General features: G+C 42.9%; 1 protein-coding gene across 2 annotated transcripts in view; it reads right to left on the minus strand.

Annotated features, from left to right (window-relative positions):
- BEND5 (BEN domain containing 5) overlaps nucleotides 1-27762 on the minus strand; it is a 979469-nt gene that overhangs the window by 71777 nt on the left and 879930 nt on the right. For both annotated transcript variants that reach the window (XM_030032521.2, XM_030032519.2), the window contains exon 11: nucleotides 18183-18345. In XM_030032521.2, coding sequence (XP_029888381.1) covers nucleotides 18183-18345 — 163 coding nt within the window. The remainder of the gene's footprint in view (nucleotides 1-18182; nucleotides 18346-27762) is intronic.

Consider the following 27762-nt stretch of genomic DNA (forward strand, 5'->3'; position numbering starts at 1 on the left):
TGCTATTCTTCGCAGCCAAAGCCGTGCCATCTTTTTCTGCCGAGGCTGGGGGAGTGCTGCATGTCACCCCCTCGCAGCTCACCAGCGTCCAAGAGGTACTAGAAAAGCAGTTAGCAGTGAGAGGGTTAGGGAGCAGCGAAGTATGTGTGGTGCGGCGAGAGGCCAGGGAGGCAAGGAGGCTTGCGGGGCTGGTCTGGGCTCACCCGTAACCGCATGCGGGACTATTCTGCCAGTCAGGAGGTCCCACAGCAGATGGGGCAACACCTGATTTTTATTCCCAAAGAAAGTAACAAGTGGAAAGAAGGATTGCTTTCTCCAGAAAGGAATAAAAACAATGCTAATTAAACACTGTGCCTGCCTCTCTGCTTTAGCTCAGTGTGCTTTGTTGATCCAAAGGCTACAGAGGTGACTGTGGGACGGATTTCATCTTTGGTGTCACTTGGATGATTTTGCTAGAAACAAAGCAGGCTGACGCTGCAGGAGATTAGCCAACTTACTTCAACAAACTTGCACCCAAGATGCCAAACAGCCCCGACATACAGTCAGTTCTTCATCGTCCTCACAATGAATGGACCAAGCCTCCCTTTGGGTGCCACCAAGCCTGATGCCCCACTCTGCCCACTGTCTCTCAACTTGACCCAGCTCTCTACACATCATCTGGTGTGCTTGTCAAAGGGGAACAAACAAAATACAGCCTGCGTGACCCATGCTTCATCCAACTCATCCAGTCGCCCTTATTTTCAGTCCATCTCAAACTTTCCACTACCTGGAGCAAAGGAAGAAGCAATCAGCTTGCCTAATGCCGTGGGGAAAACACGCAGACCCAAGCGCCGAAGCAGATCGAGAGCACGATGAGTCCCGGACAGAGAGTTCTCGGAGATGGGAAACCTTTGCTGTCTCCTTCGCTCCAGCCTTCTTCAGCCCCCTCAAACACACTGCAAAGCCAACACAGATAATACAGCAACCAGGGGGTGGGCAGAACAGTGGCGTTTGCAAAGGGGCAGACATAGAGCAGCGAGATAGTTTGGAGACAGACTCCCACCGGGAGCTGGTCTTCAGCATCTCCGTTTGCCCTGCAGCAGTTTCTGAAGTACAGAGGTGTTTGCAAACTTGCTCCCACCGTCCCTGCACCACAGCTCAGCTCTTCCAGGGAGATGGGGAGGTGATTAGATCTCTGCACTGCTTTCCTCAAACACTCTCTCTCCTCAGCTCATTTTCTGTTGATGCGCCCAGTGTGGTTTTCTAGCTGCTGACAGGGTTAATTGGCAGGCCCGGTAGGGGAAATAAAATGTTTCAGTTCTGCGGTTGCTTTTTTTGTCCTTGTTTGCTCAGGAGGCTGAGGGAAAGCGCTAGCTCCTGAAGGGTTAAAGAGCCAGCACAGCAGGTAGCCAGCTGCTCTAGATCTCTACAATTTATTCCTGGCCCTTATTCAGGCCCCTGCATGCTGCTCAGGTGCATATTAAGGCCACTACAGGGCCGACACACAACCCCTGCTCCTCAAAGCCCAGGGCTGCGGGGAACAGAGGGCACAGGCCAGGGCTGGGGGGATGGCCAGGGCCGAGGGGGGCAAGCTGTCAGGCAAAGTCATGGCCACTAAGGGCCATTTTGCACCCAGCAGCAGGGCACTTCTGTAGCCCTTTTGCTCTCCCTCTGGGGCTGGGCTTGCACAGAGACACGAGCCCCCTCCCAGCTTCCTCTCTGAAAACACTCTTGTTCCTCTTCCATTTTCCTCTAAGTTTCCAATGAAGATTTATTACTCTGAGTGATTATGCTGTCAGCCAAATGAGGGGGGAATATCCTTTCTTCCTGCATTCCAGCTACTGGTCCCTTTGGCTCTCAGCAAAAAGAGCAGAGATTATTCTAGTCCCTTTTTCTTGGAGGTATTATTTATTTGCAGGCTGACAGCATGTGGGAAAACCCATCAAGAATCAGAACCCCAGGGCATGAAGCTGGGTTATTATTCACCTATTTAAAACCTGGAAGGAACTGAGTGGTCAGTTAAGCGCATGTAAGGCTTCAAGGCAAACACCTCCTATCAGCACTGAAGACCAGTCCCATGTGGCATGAGAAGCAACTGAGAACAGGCAAAGGGGGCTGTGAGGAGACAGAAACATTGGAGCAGAAGACAGTAGTAGTTTCCATCCCACACTCAGAAAACAGGAATTTTACACAAGATTACAATCGCCAAGGAGATGAAGCATGCACGGACACACAAAGAGATTTTCCCCAAGACCTATGAGATCAATATTTATTTTTGAAGATTGATTTTTTTGCGGGGGGGGGGGGGGGGCAGGGGTGTTTGTTTTTAATTTTCACTTCCTTGTACGAAGAATATTCCCGTCATGTGAGAATGCAGCTGCAGCAGTAATGCTATGCTATACATGGACAACAAGAACACAAACCCAAATGTAAATAAAAAGAGAACCCAACTAGTCTGATTTTGGTGCCCACCTGACAGAAATGCAAGTAACAAACAGATTGCACCAAAAAAACACCCCTCATGCTGGATTTCTGACATTACTGGTTAGATTATTAAAATGGTAATCAGGAAAAAGGGCAATTTCAATCAATCAACTTCACCTCCTAAGGAGAAGCCACAGGAGGGAGAGTGAAGGAGTCAGGAGATCTGGTTGTGCAGATTTAGGCAAATCGCTTTGCTCTGTATGCCTGTTCCATTCTACTTTTATCTCACTAGACTGTGTCCTAGCCCCGTGTCATCGTCTAGACAATGCCATTTCTCCTGTCCTGTGTTTTCATCCAAGAAAGGGCTGGGAGAGGAAAGGACAGGCACCAAGTCTGCAAGCAATTTACAGGGCCACAAAGAGAATTCAGATCACCAAGTCTTAACATCCCTAGTTGCTAGGAAATGGCCATGAAACCCTCTGGAAAAATGTACCTTTTTTCTTTCCTTATGTTGGTCCAACAGAGAACGACAACTTGCTATTCTGTTAGCCCAGGCAGCAGCATCCTGCTCGGTGAAGCTGAAGGCTCAGCCCTGCTGATGTACTGTGCGTGTCAGCACAACAACACTTCTGCTCTCAGTTTGCTTTGACAAAATCCAGGAAATTGCACACAAATGCAATGTTAAAAAAACCCGTTACGATCGCAAAGCTGAAAGCCTGATAATCAGGAAACACAGGGAGGAAAACTGTGGGACTCGCCCGAGGCCAGGCAAGGAATCGGCGACGGAGCTCACAGCCGAACGCAGGTATCCTGACATACAGAGCTACCCCTTGACTACAGATCAAACACAAAGTCCCAAAATGCCCTTAATCAAAACAGGACTGAAACATCCTACCGAGGTCACTGCAAACAAAGCTCACCAGGAAAAAGACAGCTTTTGGGGACAACTGTTTTTGCTAGCAAGGTTTGAGGCTTGCTAGGCTCCCCTAAGACCCCCCACCAGGCTGCTGCAGCAGGAGCCAGTGGGATGGGGTTCCCAAACTGCCTGCACTGCAGAGCACACTTGGGAAATAAATAAATTGCACAGAAACTCTGTCCCTTTGGGTTCTTCTCTTTCTCTCCACATTATCGTGTCACTGTGCATGTCACCTTGTAATACTGGGTTATTTATCATCACTGAGTGCCTAGATTGGCCCTGCTAGAGAAAAAATCAAAGAAAGCAGCAGGGGCTGAGGTTTGATGAGAAGGAAACAAATTCTTCCCTTCAAGAAGCTTACGTACTTCTCTGCTACCCCATCCACACCCACACATGCACGCACATATTTCCAGGCTGCTCCTCTTCCCCCCCGCCAGCAGGCTCCTTTCAGCCTGGCGAGTCCCCGCTCTTCTCCCTTTTCTCTGCTCAGATTCAGTGCCTCGTTTCTATGGATTTCTGTGTCAGCTCCCTCAAGGATATTCGCTGGAATGGACACATTTACGGGATGACTAACATTCTGAAAGCAGGTGGTGCTATTATAGTCATACAAAAGCCACCTATTTTTGGTGCCTTGCACTGTCATCCTGTTAGGCTATACTTTGCTTTGCCTTGTTATCGTACCAACTTCTCAGCACCATTACTGCGGGCTGCTCCAGTTCCAGGGCTGTCTGCGGAGAACTGATAGAGGGGCATCTTTGTTCACTGCAGTGGTGGCTTGGAGCTCCCCCACACAAAGAGAGGCCTGCGAGTTTCTCTCTCTGTCATAATTCATTTCCTTCGTGAATCTTGAGAACGTACTTCAGAAAAAAAAGAAAAAAGTTCTGGTATATATGCATATCTAATGTATGCACACACTCACACATATATATTTTCCTATGCAGAGCAGCAGCCTTAAAGTGAAATGTTAGAAGATGACTATATTAACTTTATCCTTGTATCATATTTGGGATAATCACTTGGAAAGTCATCAGGTAAATTTTGAGTATTGTCTATTATTTTCAATGATAACTACTTTAATATCTCAACTTTATTGGCTTGGAGACTCTTAGCTTGTCTCATCTCAGTTCTTGGCACATGATCTTATCTGTCCCTGCACTCCTGGGTTTGGTGTGGTTAACAGTGTGACTGTGCTGTACTTACCCTCAGCCACAGACCATCTCTGCCTAAATACCACCTAAGCACCCAGGACTGAGAAGGAATGCAAAATGAAACACAGGCATGGAGTTTAAATAAAATCACAAAATTAGAAGCCACATTGCCTGAACTTCAGTCTTGAGACCTTATTTAACTAATAGTGAAGTGACCAGGAAAAAACAATGTCACCATATGACAGTTTTAAAGTGCATATAAGAGAGCAGGGACCACTGCAGGAAGACCCTCAGGCAGACCAAAACCATCAGAATCTCCTATGTCCTTTTCACCTTGAAGGGAGAAGCTGGATTTTCACTCCAACTCGGCACTTTGCAAAACCTGGCAATTCTGACTCCAGCTCCTTTTACTCCTCATAAACCCAGTGGAGGGCAGTACCAATTGTATGTGTGCTTCCTAAACCGGTTTATGCCAACCCAGCTTGCGCGTGAGGGATTTGCATTGAGAGAGCCCACAATAAGTACAGAATTATTAATACGGTCTTGTACTCAATAGCTGAGACACTGCTTGTTGCCAGGGGAAAAAACACCACCCTTCTGCTATAAAGGATCTAAATGGGAATCAGGCTCAGTCTTGTCTCATAGCGTAAATGTCCTGACCCGCTGTTCCCTACTTTGTAACACAAATTCAGCTATAATCAATTATGGCTTGAAATGCTCCTTAAATATAGAGAAAAATCCAAAGCACATGCAAAGGCCTCTGATGGTAACTGATGCGATAAAGCAGTGCAGGAAACTCCTTTTTCTTATTAAAGGCTGATTTTAAATCCCTCTGCAGACAGATGCAGTTGCTGTCTGTGTACTGCTAACCTTGAATTCACATTAACGAGTGTATCAAAACTTTCCTTTTCCAACTGAGTGCTTAGTATGGGAACTTCTCTGACGGCGGCTGCACGTTCTCCTCTCCCCACATTTCATCACCAAACATTCCCTGGTAATCGATAGAGGTCAAACCTAGATCCCATTGGGATTCACAGTGAAAACCATTGACATCAACAGGTCAAGAACAGCCAAGAGACGATTTATACAACAGAGAGTAGAAAACATAAACAGGAAAAGGCCACCACATTCTCAGCTGGTGTAAATCTAGATAGCTACAGATTTACACCAGCTAAACATAAGGCAGGAAAAAAACAAGACAAAAGAGAATAAAAGCATCTTTATTTCATGACCACAGATGCAAACAAAATCTCATCACAGCACTGTTGCACAGAAAAGCTCTGACCTAGCTAGGCTGATACAACTGGTAGACTCCTTCTCTGACTGCTCTTGCCTGCCAAGACAGTCCGGGACATAGAGGGGAAGCAAAGGAAGAGAAAACCTGCTTTGTTCTTGATTGCAGCAACCACCAGAAAAACATCCACTTCTCTTCAATCGACTGCCATTGAGGAACGAAACGTTTCGTGCCAGAAGAGGGCACTTGAACTACAGGCAAGCATGAGCTGTGCTGCCTGGTGCTGACCCAGGCAGGCAGGCAGACAAGGTGGGGAGGGGGAAATCTCTTCATTAGGCCCAGCCTTACACAGGGAAATAACTACAGGGAGATGCAAAGAGGCACCAGGATGCTGGGCCTCCACTCTCCTCATCCTCGCTGGTTTTGCTGCCTTCGACTTGCTCAGGTCCCCCCCCTCCATCAGCAAAGAGCTCGAGCTCGTGCTCCTGGGTCACGCAGGCTCTGCGTCAGGCCAGGCCTATTTTGAAATAGAAAGTAATTGTCCCCCCAACAGCGCAACTACTGAGAGCCAGTCCCCACCCCTGGTTTCTCCAGCAATACGGATTGTGTGCCAGCTGAAATTCTCCCTGTACTGGAGCATTTTACAGCGGCTCCCCCCATACAGACCCTCTGGTGCGTAATAACATTTAAACTCGCTCCAGCCTTTCCCTCAGCAGAAACATTAGTTGAGTCCCTTTCCTTTGCTCAGCTGCCTGTTTTTATAAAACTTGCCAAAACTTAATACCTCTGAGAATTCTTTCTGGTTGGAGCAAAAAAAAATAGGCTCAGAAATTTGGGGGTAAATGTATGTGGAACGCAAACACACATGCCTGCTGCCCAGCAAAAGGACCCTAAACACAAAGACTGCTTTTTCCAACTGTATTAGCTGGTTCAAAACCAAATTGGTCTCTCTACAAACCTTACTTGTGGAAGCACATACACTGGTCCCATCCCTCCAGGCACAACATGATCAGCCATGCCTCATCTCCTTAGAAAAATCTTGACAACACAAATTTCAGAGATTATGCAAAACCCTGAATTATAGGCAAGAAAGACCAGAAGAGATGGATTTAAGATGAACTGAATGATATAGCAAGTATGAGAATTTAGGTCTTGCTTTGAAAGTTTTGTTTCTTTTCTGTGGTGTCCCCTATGATGAATCTCAAGCCATTTTCTTGGGTTTGATAGGCTAGCACAGAGTAACAGCTAATGTATCTGAACCAGTCCATAAACTCCCACTGCCTCTATCTATACCATCTAATTCTCAGTGGCTGCCTCAGAGTGGTTAGTCCTCTGTTTGCATCTCGAAAGTTTCCAGACACATAAATAAACCAAGCACGGATAAATCAGGTCTGAAGGTCTGTTTCTCAGATGGATCTGGCAGCTGCCTTGGTTTATTGGCAGTTCATTTATCATCTCAAGAAAAATATTGATGGTTCTGGAGACACAGGCCCTTTCTGCGTCCAGGTTGAAGGAAAGCTGTCCTTCTGGGCAGGCTTTGGAAAGAAAGTCAATGCAACAAATTCTTCTTGGCAGACATGTGAGGGATGCAGTGCAAAGAGGAATCATTAAGTAAGGAAGAAGGAACACTAGCATGATAACCCCGTTGGTCCAGAAATAGCCCAGTCTCAAGTCTTCACAATATCACAGCAAGAGTATGAGATTGTGAGACTGCTAACAGGCACCGTCATGGGCATCTTCTCAAGGGGAGGTAATACTGCTACACAGTAAGAGACAAGGAGCCTGAAGCTGTATTCTGCCAACAGATCCAGCCACTTACCAGACCTTGAAGAAATCCACAGAAACTCCAAGATGAAAAGGCTTGCAAACAGGAATAATGGGACTGAAGTACTGTAGACTCTCTCCCCTTGGGCTGGCAGAACCACGCAGTCCTGGCTCCACCACGTAGGAGTGTTAGCAGTCCAGCTGCCTGTCCTCTAGAAAGTCACCAGGAAGACAACTGGATCCTCCAAGCCATTTCCATCCCCTACCTTGATTAAACCAGTTATCTTCCACTTGAACAGCCTGTTTAAGGATTTATTGAAAGGAAGCTTGTCATGTATTGGTATGGTGCAAAGAGACCTCACTTTGCACATGTCCTCTAACACTGCTCCAGCCAAATGTCTGTAGAAACCAGTCCAGTGTAAGCTTTTGCTACACATGACACTCCACTGCACTGCAGATCCCTCTTTGCTACATGAGAGGTCTTGAGTAGTTAATGTACATACCAGATTTCTTGGGGGACTGGCTGATGAAGAAAAGATGAATGGATTGTCACCTATCATTCAGTCTTCTGTGGCACCAAATGACAGTTGCTGGTTTAATAAGGGTTGCTTAGTTTTAAAAAAAGAAATAACTGGCCTGACAGAATCATGAATGCAACCTGACTGTGGGAACATGTTACCAGAAGTTGCTTTGCTGAGGAAGAGTGATGCGCACCAATCATAATGACAGAAAGCAAGGTATTTGGGATGTTGCAATTTTCAAAAGCCATGTATTCTTCTAGCCAGAGTTGGTTCCTAGACTCTCTTTTAGCCAGATGACCCAAACTCCAGCCTATGCTGAATAGCAACTCAGTTAATCTAACAAGCTTTGAATCCCTCCTAAGTTTTGGGAAAAAGAAGAGTACAGCAGAACACAGACAGACTGTTAAGTGCATGAGGAGCTAAACACATGATGCTTACAGTGTATACTCTGAAACTGAAAGCCATATCTCTCATTTTGGTGCTTATACCTGCTGCTTGTGTGACCCAGCCAGGATTTATCCTGAGCGCAAGTAAAAACCATAATGCACAGCAAATACAGGCTCTGCCATTAGAGTCACTGGAGCTGATTCTCTATTGCTTGGCAGCTCATACAGTTGTGTATGCCTAGAAAGAAAGTGTAAGATGATATATCAACTCTAGAAATGAAGGAATGATTCTGATCTGATAATATTTTTCTGCTTATGCTGTATAGAATGAATACTCAGACAGCGAATAAGTAGGTAGGCTAGGAGACTTCAAACATGAAAAAAAGGTGGCTGATACGAGTGCCATGGGTAAAGCAGATGGAGATCAATGCTGCTTCCAGCGTAACAATTAGAAATCACAAAATAAAGTTTGCAGGTGGTAGGCTTAAAACAAACGAGTATTCAGCTGTGGAAAACCCTAGCAAGGAATGCTGTGGATGCTAAAAATGTATACAGGTTCATGGGAGACAAACCCACTGAGTGTTACTACAGACATAATCAACATCTCTGGCTCTGGGATCCCCAAACCACTAATTGCTGGAAGCTGGAAGAATATTCAGGAGAAGTATTGTTATATGCTTATTCTATTATCATCTTCTTCTCGAGCGTCTGCTTTTGGCCTCTGTCAGAGACAAGACACTGCAGAGGACTGGTTTTGATCTGAGCTGATTTGGCTGTTCTTCCATTAAAAGATGAGAGATGTGGGAGAATCAGACCCATCCTGCCTTTATGGAAACACAAAGGTTTCTGAATGCTAGATCAAAGCTGCAGATTATCTTTAGTTCCTGCCTGAGACACGTTCAGACTTTGTTGATCTGAATGCTGGACAAAGTTTCACCTCTAGGTGACAAGAAATGCTGCTGGCTTGGGGTGGTGATGTATTGGCCTTGGCTTGAATGGGTATTCTTTTCACCTGTGAACTGTACCTGCCAGCTTTCTGGCCTCTTTCAACAGTGGCTTGATGGAGAAAATGCAACCAGCTTTTCAGGATGCCATGAGATATCCTTTGTTAAAGTTTGCAGAGATGTTAGGGGTGAAAGTTTGTACAGGAAAGCAAAGTGAAGTCTCTAATCACGGGTGACATGCCCAAGAAGGCAAGGAGATGTGGGATCTGTTTCCTGTGACTTTCATGTCTGCTATCCTCCTCTGGTTTCTAACAATGGAGATGCAGCTGTCCCTACCAGAGAGATTAATTTTGGTGTCTCATTCAGCCGGCTATTTTTCATGAAACACACAGGAATGTAATATCTCTGAGACCTTTATCACTGTCAAATTCAGTTGCAATTGGTCAAGCAGATGAGAAAGACAGACACACAGACAGACAGACACTCATTTCTTTGCTGAGTTTCCTAAAAAACGTCTCTGATTCCCTTTCAGGATGTTGGTATTTAGGACTGAAGAAGTAGTAGTTAAAATATAACTTCTGCTCCCACCCTAGAATTCCCTTTAATCACCATAAGCCCTGCTGAGCCTTTAGGTGGCAAAATGAAAAAAGGAATAGTTTTGGTGAAAGACAGCTCAAAATGAACAAAAAGCAGAGACTGGGTGTGTCTGATTAATGAAACACCACCTGCAAAAAATCAGATGAGATGACAGAAAGGCAGGGGGTAGGGGTAACGACCTAAAACTGCAAACAAGATGGTGAGGATACAGACACAAGACAGGCAGGCACAAGGGAGAAGACTCAGCCAGAAGTGAAGAGACACAGAGAAGAGAAAAAAGATGACAAACATGGAGACACAAAAACACCACTACAGGCTGGCAGGAAAGCAGAGACCTATCACAGAGACACTGCAATTTTTCTGTTTATTGCTTTTTGAAAAACGCCTCATTCTGAATGCTTTTTTTCTCTTCGTTCCCATTGACATTTGGGAAAGCTCCAAAGCACAGCACTGGCTAAAGCCCTCTCCCAACCTAAATCTTCAACCCACAGACGTTACTCTTTAGTCATATTAACCACTCCCCTCAGACATTTCCAACAAATTGTTAATATCTTTTAAGCCCTGCTCTCCGTTGCCTTTCAGATTAGCCTTGCCCTTTCCTTTGCACTTAAGTTTAGCAAGTGTTACTAATAGGAATTTAACATTTACCAAAGAATTATTTTAACTATGGGTCTAATAGCATTTGTATGGTGTTCTGAGCACCCAAGAGCCTCACTATCAGTTCTATATGCTTAGTTTTGTCTAAGTTGCTTATAAGACAAAGGAAAAATACAAGTTTATAGAAAAGCCAGTTAATAAGAGGGGTGTTCAAAACCTTGAAAGCCAGTTCCAAGAGGGATAGCAGTGCCTGGAGAGAGCTTCCCCCCTTGTTTATATTAGCCACAACTCTGCAATCGCTCATGTAATCAACTTCACTTGTGCTTGGTCTAAGTTATTTTCTCCTGTGTGCAAAAGGAATACTAATAGCAAAATGTAACAATTTTTATTATTAACTGGCAAATTTTATGGTATTTTATACCACCATCAAAACCATTTTGAATTAGAGTTCTGTGCTTGCAGGCCACGGATTTAGCTGGCCTGATAGCAACCATAAGTCATTGATAGCTTGAATGGAAAGCACTGATGAGGATTTCAATCAGTAAAACCTCAGTGACAGTTTGGCACCAGTTTGCATGCAGTGTCTCAACAGAAACCCCAAAGGCTGCATTGGATATAACATCATTTTTAGAGCTGGGCTTCCTCATCTTGGCTGGCTTATAAGGATCAGTCTTCCCGTGTCACTAGATACAGCCCTGCCTAGGCCAAAGAGCACATTCTCCGCCAGCCCTGAGTTGAAGACAGCTGGTGGGAAGCAGGGATGGTATTTGCACATGTGTCTCTGTAAGATGCTTATGCTCCCACTGTCCACAAGGTCCCTGTTCCTGAATAAGGTTGTAAATATTGACGGCTCTCAAGTCAACCTGTGCAAATCCCCTAGTCCAGGCTCACAGCCACTGAAGTCTTTCTGCTCTTCAAAGAACACAAGCTCCTGCATTTATGTCTAAAACTGACTTGAGAGCATTTCTATGGGTCTGGATAATGCACCCTGCTTACATTCTGGTCCCACAACAACCATCTCTTCTCTTCCCTGTACCTTAGTACCCCTGGGAAAGAAACCTGTGTGCGCAAGAGGAAGGAAATTAATCTACACTGTTATGGGGTCCTCCTTTACAATGCTCAGGACAACACAACTCTGGAGCAAACCATGATGCTCAGTCTAACTTGTGCCTTAAAATCTGATCGCACAGGTAGGCTCTCAGTACCTCCGATGCTTCACTCCCCTCAAAACTAGATCCTCAGCTTACAAACTCCCTTTCACTTCTACTTAAAACAGGCCTGCGAGTCTGAGCTGCTCTCCCTCCTTCCCCACAGAAGGCCATGCGAATGCCTACCAAACAGGCAGCATGCAAAGCACCTGGGCACACAGAGAAATCAACCAGTTACTCAAGCCCGCTCTTGCTGCAGCAGTTAACTGCAAGACCATTTCCACACTCACATGCATGGTATTTGATATCTGGCTCTTAGCCAAAAGGTAACTGGAATCATATGGTTAAATCCCCAGGAAATACTTTGAAGATGCCTTCTAAGACTGATATTCTACATTTCAGGGGGGGGAAAAAAACCCCAACCCTTTCTTTGAAAGAAAAATACACCTTTATAATAACACTTTGCACTTTTATAGCATCTTTCATCTGAGGCTATCAGAGCACTTTGGGATACAGATGCTAAGAAATCCATTACAAAAATTATAGATATTCCTAAACTGACTGTAGTCACTTGCCTTAATTTCCATTTCCTTACTGATACTCCCATACAGTGTCTGCATAGACTGATGCAGTCAGTGCTACAGGCAACTAGATAAACAAATGTACATAGAAATCTACCCCACAAACACCCTCTCTTACAGTAAAATAAGTATTTTCCTACAGCACTGTCCACTGTATTGAACTCTGTGAGGGAAAGAGGTGTGCATACTGCAACATCATATACTGCTTTGCACTTCCATTCCACTGCACTTCATTAAACATGCTTTCACTGTTTCTTAATTTTCTTTGAGCAGGTCCCCCTGTATATACCCGATATGAACACACAGATTCCTTCTGGGTATGAGCCAACAGCTGCAACCCTGAAAAATATCAGCTTCTTATATCATTAACTGAGTTTCCATGGTGCCCTGGGGCAGAGATATTGATGCTTGACAGCATTATCACTATAAAGTAACTTTACAACTCTATAATTTAACTCTATGCTTCCAGTAATATTAAGAGCATTTGAAATTGTGGCTGTAAACCTTGACACTTTCACACAGACTGGGGAGTTGAAAGAGGATTTTGTTTTCTTTCCTCAAAGACAGCCCAAAACATGGTACTGAGAAATAACCAAATGCCAGAGAGGTGATGTGCAAGGAGGTCGCTCTTAGGAAAATCTGCAGGATTAGGATTAATCCCACTTTTTGCAACACACAGAAAGGAGCCTGTTTCTAGGGGCTTAGGCAGAAGAAGGATGAAGATGTAGACCGCTGGAGGTCTTTTCCTGAGTATATGCCCAATTTACTTTGAAGTCATCTTGGCAACAAGCTCTAACTAAAGTTCAAACATAAACCACACTGGATAACCTCTGCAGAGCTCCCTCAGCTTTATCAGCACAGCCTTTCATACCTCCTTGGCTTTTTTGCTAGTAATGTTGCCTTTACTGGGTGGGAATGAACCTGCAAGGGCCATAATCTGGCTCATGAGGATCTTCTCTTAAGGATATCACTAACAGAGCTAGGAGGATCAGGACAGGCAGTTGCCAAAAAAAAGAAATGTAAAAAAGCCCCAAATAACCAAATACATTTGCCCTAGAGGACTGGCAGGTCCACGAAGCTCTAAAAGTTATAGATGCTTTTGCTGGAATTGTAATTCGCATACAGACTTCTTTTCCCCAGGACAGGCATTTACGGAGATCCAAGTACTCTTTAAAAGGAATTTGGGTATAAGCAAATGACTCTTTCCCACAGGGGATTTAACTTCTCAAGTCCCCACTCAAGCAGCAGGCTGATATTCTGCTTGAAGTTAAGAATAAGAGTGAACCCAGTGGTCCCAACTGTGCCACAAGTCCAAGATGCAAGCTCCTGTTGAGCACCTGAAGAGACTCTAGTCAATCCAAGCTTTCATTCTGTGGCTGTAGCCACATGAATACATTTTTTTTATGGCCGTAAACAGGAGAGAGAGTTCAACAGTGCAAGTACACCCTGTTTAAGCTTCCAATTCAACACATTCAGTGAAATGGAAAATACCAAGTGATATCTTTGCAAGTTGGTTCAGCTATAGTGTTTTAAAGTATTGAGATAATTTCTCAGCTGTTTGTAATGTGAGAAGACCCACTTTGGGATAATATTAGTAATGCCTCTTTCTTCTGTGTTCTTTACCCATGGCTTCCAAAGTGGAGTTTTTTGTTTGTTTTTTTTTACAAAAGATTTTTCATTAAATTAATTCTTTATAATGAGGATATTAAAGAGGTGAAGTGATGTGCTTAGAAAAGCCACACAAAGCAGAACCGTCATTTCCATCGTTTCTAACTTCCTACCTCATGGCTAGGCTTTGGAAGAATAAAACCTCTTATGCTCTCTTATGGGCTGCCTGCTGTGCAGCAGGGATCCAGTTCAAACACTCTAAAAAATGAACCCAATAGATTTTCAAACTGTTGTTGTGCGACTCCTTTACTGGCCACTCTCGGGTCAGGCTGTGATGGCTGCTGATCTGCGGCTGCAGTGGAAAGCAATTCTGGGTGCGCTATCAGAGCAGCACTCAGAGTCCTACAGCTGGGGATTCATCCTTCCTCCCCCTCTTTTATCCCATGTTCCCTGTCCAGCTATGAGGCTGGTGCGTATCTAGACAGCTCAGCAGTTGAGCTGCTGGTGGTGAATGTTAACAGAGCAGTTTACATGCCTTGTGTCATAAGCCCTGTAAATACTTAGTAAAACATGGTATTTAATGGAAGCATATCAGCTCATTTTAAAGCTTCTTCACCTGGTGCTGAGCAAACTGTTGCTGCGCTGCCTTTTTAATCAGTTACCACCAAATGTGTGCACATGTGAGAAGGGTTTTAAACATTTCTCTGTCCACTTCCAGGCAACTAACCTACAAGCCTACAATCATCTTATTATGCCTTCATAACAGACTCCATTCACTGTTATCTACAGCACATGTTATCGTAGGGTATTCTGCAGAGCCAGGCTTACAGAACATATCCCTAATGTTTCTCGTACACCAGGTACATATCAGTTAGACACAGACCTACCACGCACACACGTACCTCTGAAGGAATGTGTAACAGGGCGTTCAGGAACTTACACCTGATGCAGTGCTGTGTTTGCAGGATGAAAATACAAGAGACGCTCCAGCAGTAAGCATTACTGATATAATGCTAATTGAGGCCCGAGACATTCACGCAACCATGTTAACTCTCTATGTTACAAGAGGCCAGAAATTCAATACTCCACAGGATGCTGTTATCCCACCATATATGTCCCAAACATATACGCCCTGCACAGACTGATGGAAGACCCTTCACTCCTGGATTTCATTTAAATAGTGCAGCCTCAGGGGCAAATTTGTTTTTACAGAACATACCGCGTGTAATCCTCTAAATTCTGAATCTTTGAGGTATTTCATTTAGGAGAATACATTCAGTCATACAAACTGGAGTAGTTTGGAACAGATTTCCACTTTTAATGATATCTTCCCTTCCTTTTTTAAAAATTTTCTTACTTTCTTATTGAAAAAAGTTACTGTCCACACTAACAATGTCAGAATTCAAATAACACTTACCAGACTGAAAGTCTGTCTCCCATTTTCATGCATGTAAGGTATCCATTTATCTCAATAATTACAAAGTATGTTTCAGTCACACAAGTGTGATATGTAGAAACATATCTATTACAGGCTCACGTAGATGTTTCTATAGATCACAGAGTTAGCATGTAAACCCTGAGGAACATGAAGAGATTTTAAAAAAACCCCAGACCCAACAAACCTAATCCACTTATATAATGGCATTAAAGGGAGTGGTACTATGATCTTATTTGCCATGAATGCTGTAAGGGAAGAAACTGGTGGGTAGAATTACATGCCACTGGTGCAAACAGAAGACTGTTCAGAGTTTATTCAGTTTTCTCACCTGTCAACAGGAACAACATTAGGCTAAATTAGTATTTCGGTAGAACCTAGAGATCCTCATTTGTTTTGGTCTCTACATGGAGCTAGTATTCTGAATGTGGGGTGTGATCTGCTTTGTAGTCTCTGTTCAAGGCCATGGGTTCCCTGAATTTGGGGCTGAGTCTCAGTCTGCACTTCTTAATCCAACACTAGAAGATTGGAACGGTTCTAGCCTCCCTGATCCTGTTTCTATTGAAAAACAAAACAAAACAAAACACTCCACAACCCAGTAACATCACAGTGGGATGAACAAAGTTGTGAGAAATACATCTTTGAAGGCAGATTTCCTGAATACTTGCCCTATCAGTTCACGGTTTTTGGGCTCACTGTATTTTCTTCATTTATTTGCTTGACTTGCTGCCTGCATGTAGCTAGATAGTTAATAGAAGCATGCCTGTCCTTGGAGGCCAATATGAGCTGACTGGCTGTGTCTTTGGTTCAGGTCCATTAAAAAATCTGAGCATTAATTAATCACTGACTTGCAAATAGCTTGGAAGAGCTGTTCAGGCTAAATTGGAACGTTCTGCAATTGTTTTACTTTTGGTCACAGGCACTTCGTTGATATGAAACTTCTCCCCTGCCAGGATAGGATGTGCATAAATCCAGCCACTCCTGTGTTAGAGCAGACCAGCCTAGAGACTGCTTCAAGCAGCTCCATTTCTTTCTCTAACTAGGAAACTGCACACATGAGGAAGAGCTGTCATAAGCAGCACTCTTGATAGAATCCCTCCATTGAAAAGGAAATAATGAAACCTACCAGGGCAAAATGCCAGTGGAGTGTACTACATGGGCAAAGAGCCTTCCCTGCTTGCTGTCTGCCAGGCGGGTCAAAGCCAGCTTCTCCTCCTTTTTCACTCAGCTAGGTGAAACCGTAACTGTAGAAATCAAGCTGCTGCTTGAGCTTTCCATCCATCACCACCAAGAAGGATCTCTGATCTGGGGCCTGTTTTCTGTGCTCTAGCTGTTGATGGTCACAGTGAATGAACTGAGAATGATGCAGCTCTGTCTGCAGACGGCAAGCCAAGCAAATAGAGATGTTAGACCCCACACCTGAAACCTCTGTAGTGTGAAGCACGAAACAAAAATCTTCATGGAAAAGGACACTAAGCCAGCATGACCTACAAGTCATGAAGAAAAACATATTCAAGGGAATCATGATCTCATTTGTATAGGGACTCTTCCCACTCCTCACTGCAAAAACTGTTCTTGATAAATAAGGAGGATAAATAAGTAGCTGTCAGTACAATGAGCACTAAGTGAGGAGGAAAATTAAAGGTGAAACTAAGGCACACGTTCTTAAAATGCCAAAATACCAACATGAGAAAATAAATACTTACACCTAACAGTAATGACAATTTTTTCTTCAGTGGCAAGATATACTACATATGTGTAAATTGCAAAAAGGTATTCCGTGGAAGTAGTTAACCTTACTGGGCAAAAAAGAGCTTGTATTCCAAATGCTCAAGTCTGATAAGTCATCTTAATATATTCATCCCTTTCCTTCCCCTAAATTTCACTTTCAGTGGAGAAGCCAAACCAGAAAACCCCAAATGACTAAGAATTACTTTCCCTGTTCCCTGTTTCTCACTCTTATTCCCACACAGTGTGTACATATGCATGGATGGTGAAGAATTATGTCTCATACAAGTTTCCCCCTTGCTACCCTAAAGCTGTAAACCTTCACCGACTTCTAAAATGCAGCGGAGAGGTAAATAAGCAATCACCGCTAATCTTTTTCCCTGTGCAGTGTTTCTAAACCTGTGGAAATTCCAAAAGCTACCAAGATAAAATGACAAAATGAAATAACACACCCAAGCTTGAAGTATGGGCACAGGTTATTTGAGTGAGCATGGTGACAAAAAGAAAAAGAAAAACATAAAAACAGATCATAAGACCAGTCAGAACAATTCTACAAATTGTTGATACGTTGAGATAGCCAGGTGGATATGTGTTTTTTGAAGAAAGAGACATTGCTTCTATTTGAGCACTCAGAAATGCAAACGACTTTGTCAGTTTTGTTTGCAGAGGTCGCTTTCCATTTCTTTGTCAACTGGTATTAAAGACCTGGCCCTGAGGCAGCGGCAGAACCTAATGGATCCTTTAGAGTCTTTTGGCTGTGATTCAAAGGCAGAGAAGATACTCTAACTCAGTACCAATGATGCACTTTCAACTTGCTATTAAAACAATAATACAAACACAGGGATAATGAAACAATAAGGAGAGAAATGAAGAAAGAAATGGAAGACTGTAGAAGGGAATGGATCACAGGCTCTCCAGGACTAGTTTCTATAACAAGTGTGTGAGCCAATCTCCTACAAGAGGGAAATGGCTTATTTGATCTAATATGCCTTTCTCTTCTTGAATTTCCACAGTATGGAGAATCAATACAAGGGAAATTAAAGCATCAGGAGCAGACTCACATTTCCACTTGTGTGTTCCTATCTCAGCAAACTCTTATTAAGATAGAAGTATTTACCTTAAGTGCCCAGTTCACATGTGCTGCAAGAGGAGGAAGGATTTCAAAAGGATACATGCTTCTTCTGTGTAGGGGACAGCAGAATTAGGTCCACCCAATATGTAGCTGTAGAATGAGACTTCCAGAGTGTAGCAGTAGGATGTATCATTTAACAGCCCACCAAGAAAACGCCGGCCTGTTCCTGCTTTCACAGCATCTCTGTTGAATGATGTACTGGACTGCAGGAGGAAGAACACAGAGACATGAAGAGAGTTCATGTGTGGAATAAGGGAAGGGTTGGGAAGGAGTCTGTTAAAATAGAAAACAGTTAAATTCACATTGCCAAATCTCATTTACACTATGTGAGACTACGCTATTTTTTGAGCATGGCCTGGAGAGACCATTAATGGAAACACAGTTCTGGCACACAGACTATAAATAATGCCTTGCAGACTTTCACAGAATTAATCTCAGTTTGCTAGTAACATCAGCTTTTCTCCTCCCCTTTTGGATAACACAAAGAAAGCCTGTCATATGCATGAGTTGAAAGTGAACCTTCCAGACCCTCCATTCTCAAAAGTTAAGCTGGACTATTATTTGGATATTGGGTTCCTTCTCTCTGCTGCATTCCCCTGTATCATAACCATTCTCCCCCGCCCCTTACCCTGGACTCTTTTAAGCAAAGTAGAAATACAGTGGCATTTACGTTTTAGTGAAACTTTCTCACCTAAGACATTTGACTGGTTCTTTAAATTAGGTCACACAAATTTCCACTTCACTAACTTAAATGTTAACTGGGTGTTGCTCTCTGGGTGGAAAAATATACTGCATTATTTTACAGCATAAGCAGCACAGTATAAAAGGCAGTATTTTGTGCTATTACTGAAGATCTGGCTTTAAGAACCCTACAGCTTTATGACTATTCATTTGAGGGGTGGAGGGGAGGAATCCAAGTATTTCCATAAATGAGTTTTAGCTCTCCTTTGAAGGCATGACATCCAGAGACTAAAGGGGAACTCATCTTCAGGTTGATTGAAGTCTCAGAGCTTGTTCCTACCAACTAGACAGAAAAATGGATTCTGATTTCATTTTAGTTATCAGACTCTATTCACAACCTTATAACCATTAGACTGCGTCAATCTGGGCTCAGCACAAGAGAGTGACCACCACAAAAAAAAAAAAAAAAAAGAAGAAAAAAAAAGTTATGCAACTTGGATCTGTTGCATAAAAGGCCTTAATATCTCCTGCTTTAAGGCTTTTATGTTGCCAGTGAAACATAAAGGACCCTTAACATAGCTTACTGTTCAGTCATTGTGCCCACGGTGAATTCTTTGAGCTATCCAGGGTCCTCCTATTGAGCCTAAAGGCTAGTATCTTTTCTTGCTAACACAATGTTAGTATTTATCAAGTCCATCTCTTTTCCAAAACAGGGAAAATAAGATTTCTTTCTTATTTAAAAAAAATAGATGCAATGGTTCAAAATGTAAAACTTCTCTAGACTGAGAAAATCAGACTAACACTGAAATGAACAACAATTCTGCATGAACAGTGTATACCAGAAGATATAAAGAATAGAAATACCTGTGGGTTTATTAACATTCTGAATGGTTTGAAGTCTCTCTCATGTTATAAAAGGAAGGCTTTCCAGGTTAATTAGAAAAAGATGGAATTGGGTTTCTTATTAGCATTATGTATAGGAGTTTCCAAATGCAACGTGTTGTCTTTGTGGTAACATAATATTTAGCTTTGTGGTAAATCGTACACAGAATGCATTCTGCTATGTACGTATCATATAATTTCCTCCAAATTACATGGCAGAAACCTTGAGGATGTTCTGAATAACTATAGGACAGGGAGGTAAAGTGCTCATAAGGACTGATGGGGAAATTAATTGTTAATTTGATATATGGAATAAAATACTTAAGGAGGTCTACAAGAGGGAACGTTCTCTGACTTCCTGCAAAAGAAGCCTTCAAAAGACTACTGAGACCCTGAAACCGAGGGAAGCTTTGTCTTCAGTTAAAATTCAGAAACATAAAGGAAGATGATCAGGCTCTGGGGATTGCTTCATAAGTCAAGTAAACATTGATTTCAATGGATTGTGCTTCATGTTCAAATGAATGCCTGTGGTGCAACTTTCAATGCATGAAAGCATCAGCTGATGAATATGGGTGTATGGAGCCAACTCAAAGGAAGAAGAAAACAAACGTGTCAGAACATGGTATTGTGGTTTGCGAGAAGCATCGCTCACAAGGGGAATGAGCTGATTCTATGGCTGTGTTTGGCACAGTGAAAATGAGGAAAATGTCAGAGAAGTGATTCAGGGCAGACATTAAGGACAGAAGTATTCCAGTGATTAGGAGACTCAGTTACTGATATGGAGTATCTATGAAGATTATGGAATCTCATCAACTATGTTTAAGAACAAATTGGACAAGTATCTGCTGAGTATAGTTCATGTCTTTGGGATACAGTTTGGACATGAGGTCCTTTTCAGCTCTATTTCCCATTATTTCAGTCATCAGGCTAGAGGAAGGTTATGAGTTGAATTCCTCATAGATGATTCTTGAGATAAATCTTACATAATATTTTCATCACAGTTCTTGGCACAGTAAAGGAAGACCATGCCAACAAAATTTGCTGATGACACACTGTGGAATGAATCATCATTATGGAGGAGGCTCTGAATATCATACAAAAAAAAAAAAAAAAAAAAAAAAAAAAAAAAAAAAAAAAAAGCAGTGGGATGACTTTGAGGACCGGAGTGATAATAGTCAGATGAAACTCAACTGCACAAGTGCCAGGTCATGTACTCAGAGCCTAATAAAAAACAATCTCTGCTATAAGCTGAAACCTCATCAGCTGGAAATAGATGAAGAGAGAGTCTGATGTATTACTTCACTGAAGTGATTTTTGCTTTCTGGCAGAAAATAACTCAGAGTTGGGTCTAGTTATTGGCAAAATTATACTTGCCATATTTCAAAAGTGAAGCATAAGTAGTTTAAATAATTGGAAGAAGGTTTTGTAAATGGCAGAAAAAAGAAAACGAGATTTGGATCTTTCCAGAGTTTCAATTTTTATAATGCTATTTTGTGGGGTTTGGGGTTTTTGGTTTTGTTTTGTGGGATTTTTTTCTTTCTTTTTGGTTGGTTTTTTTTTTTTGGGGGGGTGGTGGGTGGTGTTTGTTTAATAGAATAGTTCCAGTTTCAGCTGTGCAAAATTACTTGAAATGGCAATGGCATTAATAAAATCGCCTGTTCATTTCTTTGTCAGGTAGTGCCACACTTCCAGGAATAAAAAGAAGCTGAACCTTCATTTAGGAGCATAAATGTAGATTTTGGAGGTTAACTTTGTCCTCATTTTGAAAAAAAATCTGATGTCATAGACCGACTTGATGTCTTGAGTAAAACTCAAGAAGTTTGGGGTAGAGAAAACATAAAATAAACCTTTCAAATATGAACACATGCATGTTTTGATACAGCAGCTTGGGCTTGGCTCTAGAGCAAATGCTATATGCCAGAATGTGATTTGATGTTTTAGACGAAAAGAAGAAAATTAGTTGAATTTTCTTGAATCTGTAATGACAAGGAAGGGCAGCAGGTACTTGCTTGAGTCCAACCTTCTACTCACTGTTTCAAGTTGAGATAAATGGAGTGGAGAAATAAACAAGCAAAATTTTGACTCCTCACCAGAACTGATCTGGACAACTGATAATGCTCAAACAAAGGCTATGAAGAGCCATGTATTATCATGGCAAACAAAGAGCCTTTTGCATGCACGTTTATTTAATCAAATTCTAATCTGGGGAAAATGGGGAGGGGGGGGACGGGGGCAAGGGGGGAGAAAGAACACAGATAAAGTTGTCCGCAAATGAGTCTCTTGTTTTTCTGGGAGAATCTATTGCTCTAAAACCCTTGCAAAGCTGAACTGAAGTCATCATTAAGCAAATGCACTGAGCAGGCACAGCAGGAGAACAGCTAAACAAATATTTATTTCTCCAAGGCTGAATCGCATGGGAGTGTCAACAACAGCAACAGCAAAAAGTACAAAGTCTGGAGGGTGGGAGGAAACACCAAAGACTTTGAAGTTCTTAAATAGGGATATCTGTACAAAATCAACAGTAATTCGTTATTAAAATGCACAGATACATTAAAGCTCACAGAAGGACTCTGTTTCCCAGATTGTGTGAGAAAAATTCAGTGAACAAATAGCTATCTACAGGGTTAGGAGGTGCCAAGCAACAAGAATCCAGCGTTAAAAGAGCAGAGCAGGAAGGATGAAGGATTCCCGCACTTTCTGGTGGGAAGAAACCCATCAGAAAACTACACCTGGATTTCACATACACTTGAGAGCCTTAAGATGTGCTGACCCTCTCTCTACATCTCAGGCATTAGTGGCAGCTTCCCCAGGCCTTCCTACCAGATTTCATTCCCCCTCCACATGCTATGTTGAATACCTTCTGTATGACCAGTTTCCCCATTGGGAATGACAGTGAACAGCCAGGCAGCGCAAAGAAATTTGTAAACGAGTTGGACCTTATTCAGACATTGCAACAGACAGAGAGATGTGTGGAAGGAAATAAGAAAAAAAATTGCAAGCAAATTCTTTCTGGAGCGATCTCAAAGCAGAAAAAAATTTTGGCCCTTGGTTAGACCTCTCAATGTACCAGAACCCCTGTCTCCAGGGCAGTCTTGTCTCTTGGCTGGTAAGGACACTCTCTACCACACAATGTCTCTCCTCAGTGAATTCAGCCCCCTGGTAGCTAGCGTACAAGCTCAAAAGCTTAGGCAGCTCCCATATGGCTGAGGGATACTCTTGGTTTCTCGGCACTGCTCCGTCGTCCTGCTAACAACTACTGAAATGAATGCCCTGAGCAGTCCATATTCATAAAGTAAGGGCAGGCAGCTTACTGATTGCCTCTGCATGCCTGTATCAATCTATCACAAGAGTGGCTCCAAAAGACCAAGAAGGGAAAACAATGCATTTCTCACACATCCGAGACTGAATTTTCCCAAGGCCACCCTTTGGCACCCTGATGGACTTGGAATCTGAGTGGTTCTGCTTGGTGGGAGCTTCCACTGGTGGGACCTCCTCCTCAGCTTATGTGTGACTTAGCAGGGGACTTGTCTTGCTACAGCATCAGAAAACCTCAGGTTGCACAAAAGGAAAACTTGGAGGCAAAACCCGGTAAATCTGGGTCCACTGTTCAGTGGAAGAAGAGATGCCAGGAAGGGCTGAAATGTCAAGCAGGCTCAGAGTCCAGCCAGTGATGGATGGTAGCTTCAGTTCTACCTTTCACTGACGGTAGGGCAAAGGGACAAGGTACAAAAGGGTACTTTCTCATACAGGGCTTGTTGGGGAATGAATCTTTGTCATCTTCTGAAATTGCTCAACACATTAGGGAGAAAAAGGATCAAGGTATGACCACAGTGCAAGTCAGACCTTGCCAGGTTTGTAGCATGGGAACCAGGAAATAGACTGCACATCACTTATGATCAATCCTAAGGTGTTTCTCCAACCCAGCAAGAAAGGAAACAAGAAGGTACAAATGACTCAGAAAGTAATTAGGAGAGAAATCAGCAACCAGACAGAAATCTGGTCACAGGCTTTGACAGATTGAGAAAGATTAATTTCTGATGTAGCAAGGTCTAGGAGGTTCCTGAAATCCAACAGATAGATTTTACCAACTGTTCACATCTACTGCAACACAACTGATTGTTTATGTGCCCATGGAAAGAAGTAGCAAACTGCATATATCTTCAAAAACTTGAGCTCTAGTGTGCACATGAATGTTTCCCAGAAGATCATTTGTCCTCACAGAGTATCCGCATGAAACTCAGAATAAAGAGATCTTCCCATTTGCTGATATAGATAGATGATGTAGGTCCAGGAAATGTTTTACAAAAGGACGTAGCATGTTCAACTGCATGCTCACAAGAATCAGAGAATCATGTTAGAAATCCTTCCTGGAGAAGAGCAGAGACATAAACACTAAGAGGATTCATAATTAGAGAATGGTTTCATATTACAACACATAATTAAAAATATGCTGGATCACCCTATGCCATTTCCATTTGGGAAATAAGCTGTATTTCACAGCTGAGGCTAACTATTCCTAAAAAAAACCCAAACCCCCAAACCAGAAAAACTGCCCACATTTTGCTTGTTCTGTAGTTGAGCAATAAACCCTTTACCTACTGGGGTAAACTGGGATTATGCATACAAATTGCTTCATGTTCTTCACTTATCAGCACCAGCAATGGCCAAGTGTAATCAGGACTCAATTACAACCTCACCAGAGTTTTCTGCTGATGCTGCTCTTATAGCTGAAGAGCAAGCTTTTCTTCTAAAAGAAGATAAGACCTCTAAAAGAGGTCTGACCTCTATGAGCCTTCAACTCTCTGCCCTAGTGTAGCGAAAAAGTGATAATAAAAAAGTTAGTAGTTAGTGCTCTAGAAAAAAGGAATGACACACTTGTCATCAAGGAAGAATAGACGTGCCATTGGGAAATGGACTGGAGCCCAGACAATGTCAAATCCATCTTGGTGAAGAGTTTTACAGTATCAGCTATAACTCACTCACTCTCATTTTCTAGAATGCTTTATTGAAGTCTGCAAAAGTTAGAAAGAGAGCACAGCAATGCACTGGCTTTGAAATCTTTGTCACAGAAGATTGTAAATAGCAATATCACAAATTGTGACTCTTCTGTTTGCCCCTCTACAGGGTGGTCTAAGAGGGATGCAACTGGCAGCTCACTTTCCTCATATGGATAGAGCTAATTACTACCATGGTGTGCCCAGCAATCACAGCTTTGACCCTGCAATTCTTGCAGCCAGTAGCCCATCAAGCTATTTTACAAGCAAAACTTTTCTCCTTAAGTCTCTGGAAGCACCGAGGAAACTTCTCACTTCAAAACCAACTTAACTCTCTCTTCACACCCACCTCTCACCAGCTCCATTAACTCTCTTAATAGACTGGAAAGCATATGTGTTAGTGTTTTTTTTGTGATAGACTATCAACTCCATGCCAACTGGGTCTGGAGACTTGGAAATCATGGCATTTGGGAGGCTTCTATCAGCCAGCCTTCTTCCAATTTATTTTACAAACAAGCTGCAGCCAGCATCTGAAATGTAGATGGGATTATTTAAAAAAAAAAAAAAAAAAAGAAAAAAGAAAAAAAGAAAAAAAACATCCCAAAGGCAGAAAGCTGATCTGAAGGAGGTAGCAGGCAAAGAGGAAGGATTCTGGGAGCAGAGATGTGGTAAAATGAGAACAGAGCTCAAAATTACTCCCTGATTCATCTCGACTTGCAGCTTTGCCGTGTTTCTGATGCACAGGAGGAAAATGTATTTCATCTCAAAATCATTTGTGACTACTGAAATTCAGGAAAAGAAGGTTTTGAAATGTTCAGGATCATTTCAAAGAGGGATTCCATTACTTAGAGTTTTTCCAGATCCCTTAGGTACAGCCAGATTAGACTGATATTCCTGTGAAAAGGGCTCGCTCACTCTCACTGACAGCTCTGCAGTTGACAGCATTTTGTTTCATAACTTTTGTGCCTAGTAGGAAACACTGAGGTGGGCAGCAAACTTTGAGTTTAACAAGGGAATATTCTCTGAACTAGAATTTTATTTGCAGAAATCTGAGAAAAGGCATGCAGAGGAGATCTGAAACAGTTTGTCCTGTCCTAAGAATGTGAGAGAGAAAAGCCTGAAACTGAAACCTGAAGACCAAATAGCCTGAAATCCTAAGAGATTTTCACCATTCTACTACCGGTCTCTTTTTGCCTTCTTCCTCCTCCTCAGTGGAAAGCAGACAGCAATCACGCTTTCTTAAAGGCAGCATTACATAGTAGGAGTACCATGAACACAACCTGCCTAGCACCACATTGTCAGGCTTTAAAGTGCAATTCTCCTCAGAGAAATAACAGTTTAAAGGTACTTTGTCACCACACACACATCTGCTCCCTGAGGGGCTTCATTATCCCTTTAATGTGTAGTGAAGGAATACCAGAACTTTCCCCCTCCCCATCCCTCCCAAGTGTCTTTCAGTCATGCCTGCTTAAGTTTGCTGATAAAAACACATATTTGCATGGTCATTAGCAGAGGGGTTGGAAGGAGGGAGCTTTATAAGCTCTCAGTTTATGCCTCAAAACCAAAACTATCAAATGAGCTCCCTTTTTGGAAACTCTGTAGTTAGAACAGCAACTGGGTTTCATGCTTCAGGGTTTCAGTTGCTCACCTGCGAGAACTACAATAGCTGCACTTTTTTTTTCACTGCTCATTAATATCCATGCTCTGCTCTCTACAGTGCTCTGGCGTGCAGCTCCAGGATTGATGGAGGTCTCTGCAGCCTGCTGCCTGTCTCTGCACCTTGTACCAGTTACACTGACAGCACCAGTGCAGGGATTTGGCCTGCATTTTATGTTCCCCAGAATTCATCCTCATGTGCACTGAAACTGGTTGTACTCGCAGCTCCCACCTCCCTGAGTGCTACAGCACTGAAGATGCTTATGGAGTTCACTGGCTTCACCGTAGCAGCTAATGCAACTGGAACCCAAATCAGCAGCTCTTCTGAGAGCTTCTTAAACAACTCCCAGCAGCCAAACAAAGCAGGGTGGTGATGGCCTTACCTGAGACCTCCACCAAGTCAGTCAAGGGCTCCCCTACAGAGTTGAGCAGCCCATCACAACCTACTCAGAAAAGGCAGCAGCAGGAGGCAGATTTCACCCCATCCTCTAAACAAACCTCCAGTTGGAGCTCCTTGTGCCGCTACATTCCGCCACCCCAAACACACACACACACACACACGTACACACAGACAGAGTCTACTGTTTCCCAAAACATACTTCCCCCAGTCCTCTCGGCTCCATCTTCAGTGAGTCTGCTTCTCCCTGTCACCAGAAGTGCACTTAGCCACATGCAACAATGTCACCTACTCAACCATTAACCTATGCACAAACCCATCATCCATAAACCAGAGAATTAGTCTGGAACTTATCTCCCTTTTGAAGAGCCAGCCCAAGCTGTGACCAGTCATATACACAAATAAGGGATCTGCAAATGCTTCAGGGTAATAATGAAGATCCATTTTCCCCCCGTTTTTTACTAATAGCAACCTCTGCTTCTCAGAGCACATCCTTCCCCAAAGATGCCAAAGCTGGCATTTCCTAGTCTAAGCTCTACAGAATAATCACACTGTTTAGAATATAACTCGTGTCTCTGGAGTTCTCAGTTTCCCTATTTGTCAGTAGAAAAGGAGACGTTTCCTCAAAATGTACAATAAAATAGCCTCTAGCAATAGCCTGCAATGCTTCTCTTTACAGTAGTTTTATGAGCGTGTGTGCAGTCTCCCGGGAGTGCTTTCATAATCATTTATACAAATGACAGAAACTTAGGACAATGAGAAACCGAAAGGGAAATACAACCATCATGCATGCAGTTGCTTTGAGTAGTCTTTCTGCAGAAAAAGTGTTTTGCTCTGTGGCAGAGACGTTCTGCTCACTTGTAGGTCTAAATCAGGAGATTACAACCCCTCCTAAGGAGGGGCAGCATGCTGTACACTGCTCCCAGAGCAAACCAGTACAGCCCATTGCTCAAACTCCTGGGCTCTCTCGCCGCTCCGGAACAGTTCTCTGAAACAGACTTGTATTCTAC

Source organism: Aquila chrysaetos, chromosome 12, assembly GCF_900496995.4.
Source record: "Aquila chrysaetos chrysaetos chromosome 12, bAquChr1.4, whole genome shotgun sequence".
NCBI classification, from domain to species: domain Eukaryota; kingdom Metazoa; phylum Chordata; class Aves; order Accipitriformes; family Accipitridae; genus Aquila; species Aquila chrysaetos.